The 18,403-nt window shown below is 43.9% G+C and overlaps 1 protein-coding gene across 4 annotated transcripts in view; it reads right to left on the bottom strand.

The window, feature by feature from the left end:
* Positions 1 to 18,403, bottom strand: part of LOC140714942 (jupiter microtubule associated homolog 2-like) — an 81,914-nt gene that overhangs the window by 42,005 nt on the left and 21,506 nt on the right. For 3 of the 4 annotated variants that reach the window (XM_073026629.1, XM_073026627.1, XM_073026630.1), the window contains exon 2: positions 2,318 to 2,472. In XM_073026629.1, coding sequence (XP_072882730.1) covers positions 2,318 to 2,472 — 155 coding nt within the window. The remainder of the gene's footprint in view (positions 1 to 2,317; positions 2,473 to 18,403) is intronic. The other variant, XM_073026628.1, reaches the window with a different exon arrangement.

Genomic DNA, 18,403 nt, shown 5'->3' with positions numbered 1-18,403 from the left:
TCTACTTCCTCATCCAGGTCATTTATTTAAAAAAAAAAAAAATCACAAATGGGTCCCAGAACAGATCCCTGAGGCACATCACTGGTCACCAACCTCCATGCAGAATATGACCTGTCTACAACCACTTTTGCCTTCTGTGGGCAAGCCAATTCTGGATCTACAAAGCAAGGTCCCCTTGGATCCCATGCCTCCTTACTTTCTCAATAAGCCTTGCATGGGTTACCTTATCAAATGCCTTGCTGAAATCTATATACACTACATCTACTGCTCTACCTTCAATGTGTTTAGTCACATCCTCAGAAAATTCAATCAGGCTCTTAAGGCATGAACTGCCTTTGACAAAGCCATGCTGACTATTCCTAATCGTTATGCCTCTCCAAATGTTCATAAATCCTGCCTCTCAGGATCTTCATCTTACCAACCACTGAAGTAAGACTCACTGGTCTATAATTCCCTGGACTATCTCTACTCCCTTTCTTGAATTCACAACCCTCCAATCCTCTGGAACCCCTCCTGTCCCCACTGATGATGCAAAGATCATTGCCGGAGGCTCAGCAATCTCCTCCCTCGCCTCTCAGTAGCCTAGGGTACATCTCATCCAGTCCCAGAGACTTATCCAACTTGATGCTTTCCAAAAGCTCCAGCACATCCTCTTTCTTAATGTCTACATGCTCAAGCTTTTCGGTCCGCTGCAAGTCATCCCTACAATCACCAAGGTCCTTTTCCATAGTGAGTACAGAAGCAAAGTATTCATTAAGTACCTCTGCTATCTCCTCCGGTTACATACACACTTGATTGGTCCTATTCTCTCACATCTTATCCTCTTGCTCTTCACATACTTGTAGAATGCCTCGGGGTTTTCCATAATCCTGCTCACCAAGGCCTTCTCATGGGTGCTTCTGGCTCTCATAATTTCATTCTTAAGTTCTTTCCTGCTAGACATAATTTTCTAGACTTCTAAGGTTTTTTTTGAACCTTTCATAAGCTTTTCTTTTCTTGACTGGATTTTCAGTCTTTGTACACCATGGTTCCTGTACCCTACTATCTTTTCCGTCTCATTGGAATGTACCTATGCAGAACACTACGCAAATATCTCCTGAACATTTGCCACATTTCTGCCATACATTTCCCTGAGAACATCTGTTGCCAATTTATGCTTCCAAGTTCCTGCCTGATAGCCTTATATTTCCCCTTACTCCAATTAAACGCTTTCCTAACTTGTTTGTCCAATCCCTCTCCAATGCCATGGCAAGGAGATAGAATTATGATCACCATCTCCAAAATGCTCTCCCACAGAGACCTGACAAGGTTCATTTCCCGATACCAGATCAGGTACAGCCTTATCTACATATTGTGTCAGGAAACCTTCCAGAACACACCTAACAAACTCCACCCCATCTAAACCCCTTGCTCTAGGAAAATGCCAATCAATATTGGGAAATTAAAATCTCCCACCACAACAATGACATTTCTTTGCTTTGCAGCTGTGTGCAGAAAGACAAATCTCAAGGTTGCATGCTCTATGCAAACTTCAATAAATGTACTTTGATGATATTGAATGAAAATTGTGTTCTTAATACCAAAAGTATAAGCACATATATTGCTAGGGTGCCCAAGACTTCTGAACAGTACTGTATATCATGTCTTTCCAGTTACCAAATAACACTTAATACTACTGAGCTAATATAAGTTTCTTATTTCTGTTTCCTAACTATCTTCCCATTTTAACCAATATACAGTACTGTGCAAAAGTCTTAAGTACCTTAACAATATACACGTGCCCAAGACTTCTACACAGTATTGCATCTTGCTTTTCAAACACTGACATTCACCTGCAAGACCATGATAGCATGGTAGTGCAATTGCTTCGTCAGCAATCACCGGCAAGATTCGATTCCTGGTGCTGTAATTATAAATGTGATTGACTGTACTGCTTCAGAAAGCAGGCATCAGTTTTAATGGGACAAATGGCAAACTCCTCTGTGCCATAATAAATCAATACAAAGTCACAGGACTTTGAATGCAAACTATTCTTGCATGGGTAACTATTCTTACCCTTACTCATCTGTATCACCTGTTAGAAGATATTAGGATTAAACAGAATGACTGCTTGCTGAACACAATCCATTCACTTACCAAGTGACATGCTACAGAAACTTTGCTTACAGGCCACCACTAAGCACAAGCCAGGTACAGTTTGGAGTGAAGTTGTCCAACTCAGACTAGTTTCAAAAGACCTCAGTGCTTAAGGTGAGATTACAAGGCATAGGCATCTCCCGGTATATTTACTATTCCGAGTACCAAACAATGCACTCACCTGGTGGGTTGCTTCTTCTAGCCACAGGTTGATTTTCCAATGGTGGCCCAAAGATATTGGATGCAGTTTTGCTTGGACGGGAATGCACTGGTTTGACATTTTCCTCCACCCCGAATGAGATACTGGATCCACCACCTGGAGGCTGCAACACCCTGCTTGCAACAAAAAAAAACTTCCCATAAATGTATTATCTTTTAATTCTTCACGAAAGACTATTATACTGTTACGAATGTGCCCCAACTCTGAGGGGCCGAAGGGTCCAAAGTAGTCCCCTCCTTTTTGAGAATCGCAAGATCGCTATTAATTCAGGTCAGGAGACCCAGGAAATGAGAGAGAGAGACGCAGAATCCACAGGGGGTTTGGAATGTCCTGGCCCCTCAACGATACAAAGCCATGGGAAACGGCCATTGTCTCTTGGAGATGGAATTGTGTATTGAGCACTATGCTATTCATCGAAGCCCTCAAGGAATGAGCAACATGGGCTGGTTGGGGGTATGGCATCCTCCCAACCTGATTGATATCTGAGACCCCGTGAGTAAGGATAAAAGAAGGTCTGGGGAACAACCCCTTTAGACGCACCAGGAGAAACACTAAAAGTCCCGTGACAGCGTAAAAGCGACAGCCAGTGGAAAGCCCACGTGCGTCCTTTTCCATTTGCCTCGGAATTGGTGGGGCTGACCACGGAAGACGGCTTAGCTAAAAGGAAAAGGACACCGACGATATTTCGAAGGATCGACATCATAGAAAGGAAAACGGGCAAGTTCTAAACTCCGTCTCTCTCTCCAACCAAAAGCTGCAGCCTAAATGAACTTGAGTGACTTTTATATTTCCATTGGACAATACATTATCCCCCAGACAACGATAGAGCTATTTCTTATTGATTATTATTATACCCGCGCTTTTAGATTTAGTATTGACGACGTATATTATCTGTATGTTTGCATTGATATTATTTTTGTGTATTTTTATCAATAAATACTGTTAAAAATAGTACCATCAGACTTCAACGGACCTCTCTATCTTTGCTGGTAAGTGACCCAGTTACGGGGTACGTAACAATACACAGACAGCCCCTAAAATGACAAATTCCTTGCATGTGGTACACTTAGTCCCTCAGCTCAGAGGAAACATTGCTTTAAAACTGAACCTTTCTGGCCCCTCTCTTGCTACATCAGGAAAAGAATTTGTAAAAGCGTAATTTAAACAAGCTAAATATTAAATTCAACCATTCATGTTGCCAGTTTACCTCCATAAAGCAAGTAGAATAAATCCCAATTACTACACTGCTGCTATATCCTTCCTTTCATTTACTTATACGAATTTGTTCTCCTTTCAAGCAGATTGCACCTTAAGAGATGTATGACCCGATCTGGTATAGGCTCCTGGAAGTGTTGGAGTAGATGAAGATTCTTGAAGAGGTGGATCCACGTCAGGTCACAGCCATCACAAGGATCAGGGCCACTATTTCTTTATCCACCTTTTGTGGACTTTGAAGACACAAGAGCATACGCTTGTTTCGCCTGATTTTACCTCATGATCTGACCAGAAACAATCGTGGTGCATGCTGCCAGATTATTGTTCCTTTGGTGAATTGGTCTGAAACACAAACAGCCTCACCACTTCTGAGCAGCAACAAAGATTCTGCTCCATGTCTGAGATCATGTTTTCTTTGTTTTCTTTGTTTTCTCACGCTCTTTCAAAATTTCTCACTTTGTCCAAGTCTGGCAAGTGAGGTTGGAGAAGGGAAGGACAGACGGTCTGGCTTGTTCTCAGTCTCTGGCCCATTGACAGCTCTGATGGACTGCAGTCATTCACAAGAGATGCGGTGTGACAAGTTAGCAGTGCTTCAGTAGAAGACATTTAATTTGCACTGCTCTTTCCACCTCTATTTGCCAGTGGGTATTGCAGACTGCCTGTCTGGTGATTTAACTCAGTCCCTAGTAAAAGGTTTTGAATTATGGACCGTTGTTTGACACATGGTGAGTGAATATAGCTTTTGTCAAACTGCCTCTCTACCAGAGGACTTTAGGTTTAGACCCGGGGAATAATTGTCAAACAGCTTACTTAAAAGTACTTGCTGTTTATTAGCAAGCTTGCATTGCTCAGTTGAACCAGAGTCCCTGCTCAGAGAGCCTGGGAAAACCTGCAACCCAAGTGAGCCCCACAAGTACTGTGTGGGGATGGTGTTACCACATACATACTGATTGTTGATAGGCATCCTTGGCAGCTTTCCCATGCAATAAGCACTTTGTTCATTAGTTATCTTTGCAACATGATTAGCCAAGCTGAAAATCTCAGGTTTTAATTCTACATACAATTCCTCACTTTCAGGTACTGAGAATGTAGAGGACAGCTTGGACATATCTGAACACTCTACGAGTAGTAACCCACAGTAAGACAGCTGTCCCTTTTCAGCTCAAAGACGTCTTTGTCGCACAATTTCCAGACTTTCCATGGCAAATTGCAGGCAGAGGGTTCAGCAAGATTTTCGTGCAGTTTTCTGCATGCTTCACATTGCTTTACATAATATCCCAGCTGCGTGCTCAGTACAGACCACCACAGATTGGTGACATTTTTTCATGTTCTAGGTGGATTTCACCGATGATTTTGGCATGCATAAAAGCAGGAATGACGAGTCTGGAGGCCTTTAGCCACTAACAATCAAGAATGGTGAGCGTCTCTCTTTCAAGCCAGTAAGGTCTGAGTTCACGAGTTCCTTTTGGAACAGCTGGTCATCCATGCTCACCGTATTGATTTCCAATTCAGCACAAATTTCATCCAGTTTACTCCAATGCAGGAAAATTCTCAGGTACCTGAGCTAAGTAGATGTTAGCATCTTCCATGAGGGAAGAGTCAGCTTCTGTCCACTCATGGCATCCTCGGGAGAGTGTCTGGTGTTGTGAAAGAGTTGCCGGGGACATACTCTCATTCTGAATCTTTTATAGATGTGGAGGCAAGTTATCCAAGTGTTAAGCTGAGGCTGACAAGTGGCTTGTGGTTTGTTTCAAGTAGGAATTTAGTGCCTAACAAATAGCAGCTGAAGCGTTCACATGAGAGCCAGTGTCTGCTTTTCGATTTGAGCGTAACGCTCTTCAGTTGGAGCCAGTGCTCTTGCTGCACGTGCCACCAGTTTCCATACACCACTGCAGTTTTGTATGAGCACTCCCCTAGGCCAAAGGAAGAGCTGTCTGCTGAGACCCTAGTTGGTTTGTTCAGATCAAAGATCAAATTTGGCAGAGAGATAAGCTCCGCTTTAAGTGATGAGAATGCATCCCAGGTCCAAGCATTTCTGAGAGGGGAGGTCACGTCACACAGAGGCTTTGTTTTCTCTGCCAATCTGGAATGAACTTTCCTAATTGGTTTACCGTGTCAAGGAAACTGCAGATCTGATATATTCGTAGGTTGGTCCATGTTCTGAATTCCTGCCAGTTTATCCGAATCTGGTTGCACTTTCTGAGGACAGTTGGGGGCCTAAGAACTTCACCTCCAAATTTGTAAATTCACATTTTTTGTTCAGGTGATTCCAGCCCGTTTTAGTTTCTCCAAGGAAAATTCCACTCGTCATGTTCCTCACTTGAGCCTCCAACAATGAGTCCATGTGGCAGGCTATTCTTTCCAGTTCCTCCAAAATGTGGTTTAACCACATCTGAAAGAGTTCAGGGGCTGACAAAATGCCAAGAGGGAGTCTCTTGAAGGCACAACATCCATGTGATGGGATAAAGGTTGTGAGCTTCTGAGACTCAGGAGCTTCCATCTAGTTTGGAGAAGAATTTGTTCCACCCAGCATACCCAATGTGTGCTCAGAGGGCAGAAACAATGCCCACAGTCAGTAAGCCCATTCACTGTCAAGCGCCTCCATTCTCTCAAGTTCAGCTTTGACTACGTTCAATGGAGGTATACGCCTCGCTGTGGTTAGGGAATAGAGCATCATTCCTGGCCTCAGTACTTCCAGCCTTGTGAACAACTCTGGGTATTTCTGCCACTGAACATTTAGTGAATCCAACCTTGCAATGAGGTTCAGCTACTCCATGACATGTCCCAGTAACTACTGCAGATATTTGCTCCACTTTCCTGGTTGTTTATTTTTTCATTTATTTGGACTACAAAATCTTTTTTCCTCTCCAAGAGTGACAATTTCTCTGTGCACTTCCCCAGGCTAGTGACCCACAGATTAGTGTATCCTCTTTTGGGTGTAGCTTGAAGGTGTTACCTAGCAGTTCTCAGCTCAACTTCAAGGTGCATACAATTAGCAACTAGTGGATTATGGATGGTTGATACATCAATGGCTGAGTGGTTGATGTATTCTGGATATTTTTCATAAATATGCAAACAAGAACAGTCTTCTTACTGGGGATTTCACTTGCTCGTATTATGACAATCAACCACTTCTGACATCACGTTCGATACTGAGGCAGTGCAGAGCACATCAGCATGTAGGACACGCAACTGAACTTTACTGATAACCCAATGAACTCCTCACGTGGGAGCGGCTAGCTGAGCAGATTGTAATAACACCATTAACTACCACTACATTTATTATCACAAACAAGAGACTCTGCAGGTGCTGGAAATCCAAACAACACACACTAAATGCCAGAGGACAGTCCTAATGAAAGGTTTTGGCCCAAAACATGGACTGTATTCTCTTCCATAGAGGCTGCTTAGCCTGAGTTCCTCCAGCATTTTGTACGTTGACTATATAAAAACATTTGATTTGTTTTGCCTTGTAGGAAGCAATGAATAAGGGATGAGATCTTCTGAAAAAATCAAGTGTCCAGAAAGGGGTGTCCAAGTGGAAGGGGAGTACGGCAGGAAAATGGATGGGGTTCTGTAAAGAGAATATAGGCAGCTAGGTAGAAAACTGAAAAGTAGGACCTCAGGGGTAGTAACCTCTGGATTGCTGGCTGTGCCACATGCCAGTGAGTCAGAACCAGAATAAAATGATTTACAGATGAATGTGGCTGAAGAATTGGTGCAGGGGGGAGGGTTTCAAGTTTCTGGATCACTAACATCTCTTCTGATCTGTGCAAAAAGGACAGGTTACACCTGAACTTGAGGGTGACCTATACCCTTGAGGGTAGATTTGCTAGAGCTGCTAGGGAGGCTTTAAACTAGTTTGGCAAATGGGTGGAAATAATGATAGGTCAGAGGATGGGGCAGTTGGTGAACAGGCAGAGCCGGCACACAGAGCCTGTGAGGAAGGATAAGCAGTTGTTGGGGCAAAATTGCAGTCAGTGGAATGGGTTGAAGTGTGTATTTTTAATGCAAGTATCTGCAACAAGGGTAATGAACTTAAGAGCATGGGTCAGTGCAGGAAACTGCAATGTTCTGGCCGTTATGAAGACTTGGCTATCACAAGACTGAGTGCTGATGTTCTGGAGTTTAAGCTATTTCAAAAGGAACTGGGGGGGGGGGGGGGGGAGGTAAAGGAGCTGGGAGAAGTGGCACTGCTAATGATGCAGAAAGGGAGGATGTTGTTTCTACTACAGGGGTTTCCAACCTGAGGTCCATGGACCCCTTGCTCAATGGTATTGGTCCATGGCATTTATTGATTTTTTTGGATCGGGACAAGGGCAGCATGAGAGCTAAATTCAGAAGGAAGGCAGTTTTTAAAAAAACTTCTTCGAGTACAAGGGCGAGACTGCGCAGGCACGTGACGTAGACAGGACAGCGCAGAGAGTTTAAGACCACCCTATACAGCGGGCACGGAGTGAGTGGCAGCAGAGTGTAGGGCTTTGGTTCAATGGGTTTAGGTTGTAACGGGAAGAGGCAAGAGCGAGGCACCAACTCTTTCCCCTTGGCGAATCGGCCCAGCCAGACAGAGGAACAGCAGGGCTCACACGGCTAACAGTACGAGCTAATGGTTTAAAAAGTTCGTATGTTTGGCAAGGTAAGTGGGAGAGTAGACCTATCTTTCCTTGTTTCATTCCTGTAGAATTAAGTAGCACATCTGCAGGGTTAGTGCTTTGTACAGGGTGTCAGATGTGGGAATCCTGGGAGACCTCCAGCCTCCCTGATGGCCACATCTGCACCTCAGGGACCGTGTTAGGGAACTGGAGCTGCAGCTTGATGACCTACTGCTTATTGGGGAAAGTGAAGAGGTGATAGACAGGAGTTACAGGGAGGTAGTCATCCCTAGGCTACAGGGGTCAGAAAACTGGGTGACTGTCAGGAGAGGGGAGGGAAATGCCCGGATAGTGGAGAGCACCCCTGTGGCTGCCCCCCTCGGCAACAAGTACATCATTTTGGATGCTGTTGAAGGGGATGACCTGAAAGGGGACGGCCATGGGGACCGAGTCTCTGGCGCTGTTGTGCAGGAGGGAAGGAGGCAAGAGAGGAATGCAGTAGTCATAGGGGACTCCATAGTCAGGGGAACAGACAGGAGATTCTGTGAGCCTGAGAGATACCTGCACGGTGTGTTGCCTCCCAGGTGCCAGGGTACAGGATGTCTCAAATCAGGTCCAGAATATTCTGAAGGGAGAGGGTGAGCAGCCAGCTGTCTTGATCCATGTTGGTACCAATGAAATAGATAGGAAAAGGGAGGAGGTCCTGAAGAAAGATTTCCAGGAGTTAGGAAGGAAGCTGAGAAGCAGGACCTCCAGGGTAGTAATCTCAGGATTGCTACCTGTGTCACATGCTAGCAAGGGCAAGAATAGTAGGATCAGGCAGATGAATGCATGGCTGAGAGACTGGTGCAGGGGGCAGGGCTTCAGATTCTTGGATCATTGGGGTCTCTTCTGGGGGAAGTATGACCAGTTCAAAAAGGGTTACACCTGAACCCGAAGAGGACCAATATCCTAGCGGGAAGGTTTAATAGAGCTGTTAGGGAGGGTTTATACTAATTTGGCAGGGGGATGGGAACCAGAATGATAGAGCGGATGAGGGGAAAAAACAGAAATAAATCTAAGATAGTGAGTAGTAAAGATGTCAGGGAGGACAGGCAGGTGATGGGGCAAATTTGCAGCCATTGGGATGAGTTGCAGTGCAATCAAAGTAAAAAGTACCAAATACTGGACTTAAGGTGTAATACTTAAATGCATGCAGCATAAGGAATAAGGTGGATGATCTTGTCGTACAGCTACAGATTGGCAGGTATGATGTTGTGGCCATCACTGAGACGTGGCTAAAGGATGCATGTCTCTGGGAGCTGAACGTCCAAGGATACACGGTGTATCGGAAGGATAGGCAGGTAGGCAAGGGGGGGGTAGCATGGCTTTATTGGTAAGAAATGATATTAAATCATTAGAAAGAGGTGCAGAATCTTTATGGGTTGAGCTAAGAAATCGCAGGGGTTAAAGGACCCTGATGGCAGTTATCTACAGGCCTCCAAACAGCTGCAGTGATGTGGACTACAAATTACAACAGGAAATAGAAAAGGCTTGCCAGAAGGGCAGTGTTATGATAATTGTGGGGGATTTTAACATGCGAGTGGATTGGGAAAATCAGATTGGCACTGGATCTCACACAAGATGGGTTTTTAGAACAGATTGTTGTTGAGCAAAAATTAGTGGGAAGACAGAGGATTGGGAAGTTTTTAAAAAGCTTACAAAAGGAAACTAAGAAGGTCATTAAGAGGGGAAAAGATGAACTGAAAGGAAGCTAGCAAATAATATCAAAGAGGATACTAAAAGCTTTTTCAAGTATATAGAGTAAAAGACAGTGACAATAGATATAGGACCGATAGAAAATGATGCTGGAGAAATTGTAATGGGAGATAAGGAGATAGCAGAGGAACTGAACGAGTATTTTGCATCAGTCTTCACTGAGGAAGACATCAGCAGTATACCGGACACTCAACGGAGTCAGGGAAAAGAAATATGCGCAGTCATAATTATGACGGAGTAAGTACTCAGGAAGCTGAATAGTCTAAAGGTAGATAAATTTCCCGGACCAGATGGAATGCACCCTCGTGTTCTGAAGGAAGTAGATGTGGAGATTGCGGAGGCATTAACAATGATCTTTCAAAAGTCAATAGATTCTGGCATGGTTCCAGAGGACTGGAAGATTGCAAATGTCACTCCACTATTTGAGAAGGGGGCAAGGAAGCAAAAAAGGAAATTATAGACCTGTTAGCCTGACATCAGTGGTTGGGAAGTTGTTGGAGTCGATTGTCAAGGATGAAGTTACAGAGTACCTGGAGGCATATGACAAGATAGGCAGAACTCAGCATGGCTTCAAAGGAAAATCCTGCCTGACAAACCTAGCGCAATTTTGAGGAAATTACAAGTAGGCTAGACAAGGGAGATGCAGTGGATGTTGTGTATTTGGATTTTCAGAAGGCCTTTGACAAGGTGCCGCAAGAGGCTGCTAAACAAGATAAGAGCCCTTGGAATTACGGGAAAGTTACACAAGTGGACAGAGTGTTGGCTGATTGGCAGGAAACAGAGTGGGAATAAAGGGATCCCATTCTGGTTGGCTGCCAGTTACCAGTGGTGTTCCACAGGGGTCCGTGTTGGAGCCGCTTATTTTTACGTTGTATATCAACAATTTGGATTATGCACTAGATGGCTTTGTGGCTAAGTTTGCTGATGATACAAAGATAGGTGGAGGGGCTGTTAGTGCTGAGGAAACAGACAAGTCTGCAGAGAGACTTGGATAGATTGGGGGAATGGGCAAAGAAGTGGCAAATGAATAACAATGTTGGAAAGTGTACAGTCATGCACGTTGGTAGAAGAAATAAACGGGCAGACTATTATTTAAATGGGGAGAGAATTCAAGTTCTGAGATGCAACGGGACTTGGGAGTCCTCGTGCAGGATACCCTTAAGGTTAACCTCCAGGTTGAGTCGGTGGTGAAGAAGGCGAATGCAATGTTGGCATTCATTTCTAGACGATTAGAATATAAGAGCAGGGATGTGATGTTGAGGCTCTATAAGGCACTGGTAAGACCTCACTTGGAGTACTGTGTGCAGTTTTGGGCTCCTATTTAAGAAAGGATGTGCTGATGTTGGAGAAGGTTAAGAGAAGATTCACTAGAATGATTCTGGGAATGAGAGGGTTAACATATGAGGAATGTTTGACTGCTCTTGGAGTTTAGAAGAATGAGGGGTTCTTCTGAGGTTAGAAGACCTCAAACATTTCAAATGTTGAAAGGCATGGACAGAGTGGATGTGGCAAAGTTGGTTCCCATGGTGAGGGAGTCTAGTACGAGAGGGTATGACTTAAGGATTGAAGGGCACCCATTCAGAACAGTGATGCTAAGAAATTTTTTTAGCCAGAGGGTGGTGAATCTGTGGAATTTGTTGCCACGGGCGGCAGTGGAGGCCAAGTCATTGGGTGTATTTAACCATATAACCATATAACAATCACAGCACGGAAACAGGCCATTCCGGCCCTCCTAGTCCGTGCCGAACTCTTAATCTCACCTAGTCCCACCTACCCGCACTCAGCCCATAACCCTCCACTCCTTTCCTATCCATATACCTATCCAATTTTACCTTAAATGACACAACTGATCTGGCCTCTACTACTTCTACAGGAAGCTCATTCCACACAGCTATCACTCTCTGAGTAAAGAAATACCCCCTCGTGTTTCCCTTAAACTTTTGCCCCCTAACTCTCAAATCATGTCCTCTCGTTTGAATCTCCCCTACTCTCAATGGAAACAGCCTATTCACGTCAACTCTATCTATCCCTCTCAACATTTTAAATACCTCGATCAAATCCCCCCTCAACCTTCTACGCTCCAATGAATAGAGACCTAACTTGTTCAACCTTTCTCTGTAACTTAAGTGCTGAAACCCTGGTAACATCCTAGTAAATCGTCTCTGCACTCTCTCTAATTTATTGATATCTTTCCTATAATTCGGTGACCAGAACTGTACACAATATTCCAAATTTGGCCTTACCAATGCCTTGTACAATTTTAACATTACATCCCAACTTCTGTACTCAATGCTCTGATTTATAAAGGCCAGCGTTCCAAAAGCCTTCTTCACCACCCTATCTACATGAGACTCCACCTTCAGGGAACTATGCACTGTTATTCCTAGATCTCTCTGTTCCACTGCATTCCTCAATGCCCTACCATTTACCCTGTATGTTCTATTTGGATTATTCCTGCCAAAATGTAGAACCTCACACTTCTCAGCATTAAACTCCATCTGCCAACGTTCAGCCCATTCTTCTAACCGGCATAAATCTCCCTGCAAGCTTTGAAAACCCACCTCATTATCCACAACACCTCCTACCTTAGTATCATCAGCATACTTACTAATCCAATTTACCACCCCATCATCCAGATCATTTATGTATATTACAAACAACATTGGGCCCAAAACAGATCCCTGAGGCACCCCGCTAGTCACCGGCCTCCATCCCGATAAACAATTATCCACCACTACTCTCTGGCATCTCCCATCTAGCCACTGTTGAATCCATTTTATTACTCCAGCACTAATACCTAACGACTGAACCTTCTTAACTAACCTTCCATGTGGAACTTTGTCAAAGGCCTTGCTGAAGTCCATATAGACTACATCCACTGCCTTACCCTCGTCAACATTCCTCGTAACTACTTCAAAAAATTCAATAAGGTTTGTCAAACATGACCTTCCACGCACAAATCCATGCTGGCTACTCCTAATCAGATCCTGTCTATCCAGATAATTATAAATACTATCTCTAAGAATACTTTCCATTAATTTACCCACCACTGATGTCAAACTGACAGGTCTATAATTGCCAGGCTTACTTCTAGAACCCTTTTTAAACAATGGAACCACATGAGCAATACGCCAATCCTCCGGCACAATCCCTGTTTCTGAAGGCAGAAATTGATAGGTATCTGAGTAGCCAGGGCATCGAAGGTTATGGTGAGAAGATGAGGGAGTGGGACTAAATGGGAGAATGGATCAGCTCATGATAAAATGGCGGAGCAGACTCAATGGGCCGAATGGCTGACTTCTGCTCCTTTGTCTTATGGAATCCCTGGTCTACTAAGTTAGTGTGGGGTTGGGTGGGGGGGGTGAAAATAGTCACACTATAGGGAGTAATCTATAAACCCCCCGTGTGCCCCCCCATAGTCAGAGTCACTGAAGAACAGATTGGGAGGCAGATTTTGGAAAGTGCAAAAATAACATCCTATTGTCATGGAGGATTTCAAAAGGAGGAAGAAAGTTGGTTTAGGAAACAAGGATGGCATAGGGCTCTAGACAGTAACAAGATAGCCAAGTAGGAGCTAAAAGTCGGGGCATGAAAAGGCATAGAAACTTAGAAAACCTACAGCACAATACAGGCCCTTCGGCCCACAGCGCTGTGCTGAACATGTCCTTACCTGAGAAATTACCTAGGGTTACCCATAGCCCTATTTTTCTAATCACCATGTACCTATACCAGGAGCCTCTTAAAAAGCCCTATTGTATCCGCCTCCACAGCTGCCGGCAGCCCATTCCATGCACTCACCAGTCTCTACGTAATAAAAACTTACCCGAGATCCTCTCTGTACCTACTTCCAAGCACCTTAAAACTGTCCCCTCTCGTGTTAGCCATTTCAGCCCTGAGAGAGAGCCTTGACTATCCATAGGATCAATACTTATCATTTTATACACCTCTATCAGGTCACCTCTTATCCTACGTCACTCCAAGAAGAAAAGGCCGAGTTCACTCAACCTATTCTTGTAAGGCATGCTCCCCAATCCAGGCAACATCCTTGTAAATCTCCTCTGCACCCTTTCTATGGCTTCCACATCCTTCCTATAGTGAGGCGACCAGAACTGAGCACAATACTCCAAGTGGGGTCTGACCAGGGTCCTATATAGCTACAACATTACCTCTTGGTTCTTGAACTCGATCACACAATTGATGAAGGCCAATGCACCATATGCCTTAACCAGTCAACCTGCACAGCAGCTTTGAGTATCCTATGGACATGGAACTTAAGATCCCACTGATCCTCCACACTGCCAAGAGTCATATCATTAATACTATATTCTGCCAACATAATTGACCTACCAAAATGAACCACCTCACACTTATCTGGGTTGAACTCCATCTGCCACTCCTCAGCCCAGTTTTGCATCCTATCAACATCCTACTGTAACCTCCGACAGCCCTCCACACTATCCACAACACCCCCAACCATTGTGTCATTAGCAAATTTACAAATCCACCCCTCCACTTCCTCATCCAGGTCATTTATAAAAATCACAGAGCAAGGGTCCCAGAACAGATCCCTGAGGCACACCACTGGTCACCAGCCTCCATGCAGAATATGACCTGTCTACAACCACTCTTTGCCTTCTGTGGACAAGCCAGTTCTGGATCCACTTGGATCCCTTGCTTCCTTACTTTCTCAATAAGCCTTGCATAGGGTACCTTATCAAATGCCTTGCTGAAATCTATATACACTACATCTACTGCTCTACCTTCAATGTATTTAGTCACATCCTCAAAAAAGTTAATCAAGCCCATCAGGCACGACCTGCCTTTGACAAAGCTATGTTGACTATTCCTATGCATATGCCTCTCCAAATGTTCATAAATCGTGCCTCTCAGGATCTTCTCCATCAACTTACCAACCACTGAGGTAAGACTCACTTGCCTATATTTCCTGAGCTATCTCTACTCCCTTTCTTGAATAAGGGAACAACATCTGCAACCCTCCAATCCTCTAGAACCTCTCCTGTCCCCATTGATGATGCAAAGATCATTGCCAGAGGCTCAGCAATCTCCTCCCTCACCTCCCACAGTAGCCTGGGGTATATCTCATCTGGTCCCAGAGACTTATCCAACGATGTTTTCCAAAAGCTCCAACACATCCTCTTTCTTAATGTCTATATACTCAAGCTTTTCAGTCCACTGCAAGTCATCCCTACAATTGCCAAGATCCTTTTCCGTAGTGAATACTGAAGCAGAGTATTCGTTAAGTACCTCCTGCTCCATACACATTCTTCCACCGTCACACTTGATTGGTCCTATTCTCAGACGTCTTATCCTCTTGCTCTTCACATAATTGTAGAATGCCCTGGGGTTTTCCTTAATCCTGCTCGCCAGGGCCTTCTCATGGCCCCTTCTGGCTCTCTTAATTTCATTCTCAAGTTCCTTCCTGCTAGCCTTATAATTTTCTAGATCTAACATTAACTAGTTTTATTAAATCTATCATAAGCTTTTTTTTCCTTCTTGACTAGATTTTCAACAGTCTTTGACACCACGGTTCCTGTACCCTACTATCTGTTCCATCTCATTGGAACATACCTATGCAGAACACCACGCAAATATCCCCTGAACATTTGCCACATTTCTGCCGTACATTTCCCTGAGAACAACTATTAGCTTCATATTGCACCTTACTCCAATGAAATGACTTCGCAAGTAGGATATAGGAAACCCCCAAGGTGTTCTGCATGTATGTGAAGAACAGCAGGTCGGCCAGAGGCAGGACAGAACTGATCAGGGATAGCATAGGAGGCAGGTAGGTCTTTAATATTTTACTTCAGTGTTCACAGGTGAGAGGGAACTTGACGACTATGAATTTTACAAATGAGGAAGTGAAGAATAGGTTACAAGTTTGCAGATGACATGAAGGATGGTATAGTTGGGGATAGTGTGGAGTGTTGTTGTAAGTTGCAATGGGACATTAACAGGATACAGAGTTGGGCTGAGATGTGATAGGTGGAGTTCAACCCAAAAGAGTGTGAAGTAATTCATTTTGAAAGGTCAAATTTGAAGGCAGAATACAGGATTAATGGCAAGATTCTTAGTAGTGTAGAACAGAGGAATCTTAAGTCCATGTCTATAGATCCCTCAAAGTTGCTATTTAAGTTGATAGGGTTGTTAAAGCAGCATATGGACGTTTGCTCTCATTATTCAAGGCACCATGAGGCAATGGCACAGCTCTAGTATTGTGGGGGAAGGCTGACGAGCTGAGGGCATGGATTGACACATGAAATTATAACATTTTAGCCATTAGAGAAACTTGGCTACCGGAGGGGCAGGACTGGCAGCTTAATGTTCCAGGGTTCCAATGTTTCAGATGTGATAGAGGCAGAGGGATGAAGGGTGGGGGAGGTGGCATTGCTAATCAGGGAAAATATTACAGCAGTGCTCAGGCAGGACAGATTAGAGGGCTTGTCTACTGAGGCCATATGGGTGGAGCTGAGAAACAGGAAAGGTTAATGGGGTTGTATTATAGACCACCCAATAGTCAGCGAGAATTGGAGGAGCAAATCTGCAGAGAGATAGCAGACAACTGCAGGAAACATAAAATTGTGATAGTAGGGGATTTTAATTTTCCACATATCGATTGGGACTCCCATACTGTTAAAGGTCTAGACGGGTTAGAGTTTGTAAAACATATCCAGGAAAGTTTTCTAAATCAATATAGAGGTACTGACTAGAGAGGATGCAATATTAGATCTCTTATTAGGAAACGAGTTAGGACAGGTGACAGAAGTGTGTGCAGGGGAACACCTTGGTTCCAGTGATCATAACACCATTAGTTTCAACAATCATGGATAAAGATAGATCTGGTCCTCAGGTTGAGGTTCTAAACTGGAAAAAGGCCAAATTTGAAGAAATGAGAAAGGATCTAAAAAGTGTGGATTGGGACAGGTTGTTCTCTGGCAAGGATGTCATTGGTAAATGGGAGGTCTTCAAAGGAGAAATTGAGAGATTGTATGTTCCTGTCAGGATTAAAGACAAAGTGAATAAGAATAAGGAACCTTGGTTCTCTAGGGATATTGGAATTCTAATAAAAAGGAGAGATGCATGACATGTATAGGAAACAGGGAGCAAATAAAGTACTGAGGAGTATAAAAAGAGTAAGAAAATACTTAAGAAATCAGGAGGGCTAAAAGACAATATGAGGTAGGTTTGGCGGTCAAGGTGAAGGATAGCTTCTACAGGTATACAAGAGAGCAGTACAGTACAGGAACAGGCCTTTCAGCCCACAATGTTGTGCTGAAACAACTAAATTAGTAATCAAATGGCCAACTAAATTAATCTCTTCTGCCCACGCAATGTCCATATATTTCCATTTTCCTCACAATCATATTAAAAGCAAAAGGATAGTAAGGGATAAAATTGGTCCTCTTGAAGTGCAGAGTGGTCAGCTATGTATGGAACCAAAAGAAATGGGGAAGATCTTAAATGGTTTTTTTGCGTCTGTATTTACTAAGGAAACTGGCATGGAGTCAATGGAAATAAGGCAAACAAGTAGTGAGGTCATGGAACCTATACAGATTGAAGAGGAGGACGTGCTTGCTATCTTGAGGAAAATCGGAGTAGATAAATCCCCAGGACCTGACAGGGTATTCCCTCGGACCTTGAAGGAGATGAGTGTTGAAATTTCAGGGGCCCTGGCAGAAATATTTTAAATGTCGGTATCTACAGGTCAGGTGCCAGAGGATTGGAGGATAGCTCATGTTGTTCCATTGTTTAAAAAAAGGCTCCAAAAGTAATCCATGAAATTATAGGCTGGTAAATTTGACATCAGTAGTAGGTAATTTATTGGAAGGAGTACTCAGAGATAGGATCTGCAAGTATTTAGATAGACAGGGACTTATTAGGGAGAGTCAACACTGCTCTGTGCGTGGTAGGTCATGGTTAGTTAGGAAGATTCAGTCGCTAGGAATACATGGTGAGGTAGCAAATTGGATTAGAAACTGGCTCAATGGGAGAAGCCAAGGAGTGGTAGTGGAGGATTGCTTCTCTGAGTGGAGGCCTGTGGTGTGGTGTGCCACAGGGATCAGTGCTGGGTCCATTGTTACTTGTCATCTATATCAATGAACTGGATGATAATGTGGTAAATTGGATCAGCAAATTTGCTGATGATACAAAGATTGGAGGTGTAGTAGACCGTGAGGAAGGTTTTCAAAGTCTGCAGAAGGATTTGGACCAGCTGGAAAAATGGGCTGAAAAATGGCAGATGGAGTTTAATACAGCCAAGTGTGAGGTATTGCACTTAAGTCGTCACTTTTATTGTCATTTCGACCATAACTGCTGGTACAATACACAGTTAAAAAATGAGAATGTTCAGTGTGATGGTGTTGGAGGTACTGCTCCTGATCCAGACTGACTGAGGTCTCCCAGTCAGGAAGTCTAGGATCCAGTTGCAGAGGGAGGTGTTCAGGCCCAGTAGGCTCAGCTT

This window comes from Hemitrygon akajei, chromosome 22 (assembly GCF_048418815.1).
Source record: "Hemitrygon akajei chromosome 22, sHemAka1.3, whole genome shotgun sequence".
Lineage (NCBI taxonomy): Eukaryota > Metazoa > Chordata > Chondrichthyes > Myliobatiformes > Dasyatidae > Hemitrygon > Hemitrygon akajei.
The sequence above is the reverse complement of the archived record's forward strand: the minus strand, read 5'-3'. Positions and strand labels throughout refer to the sequence as shown.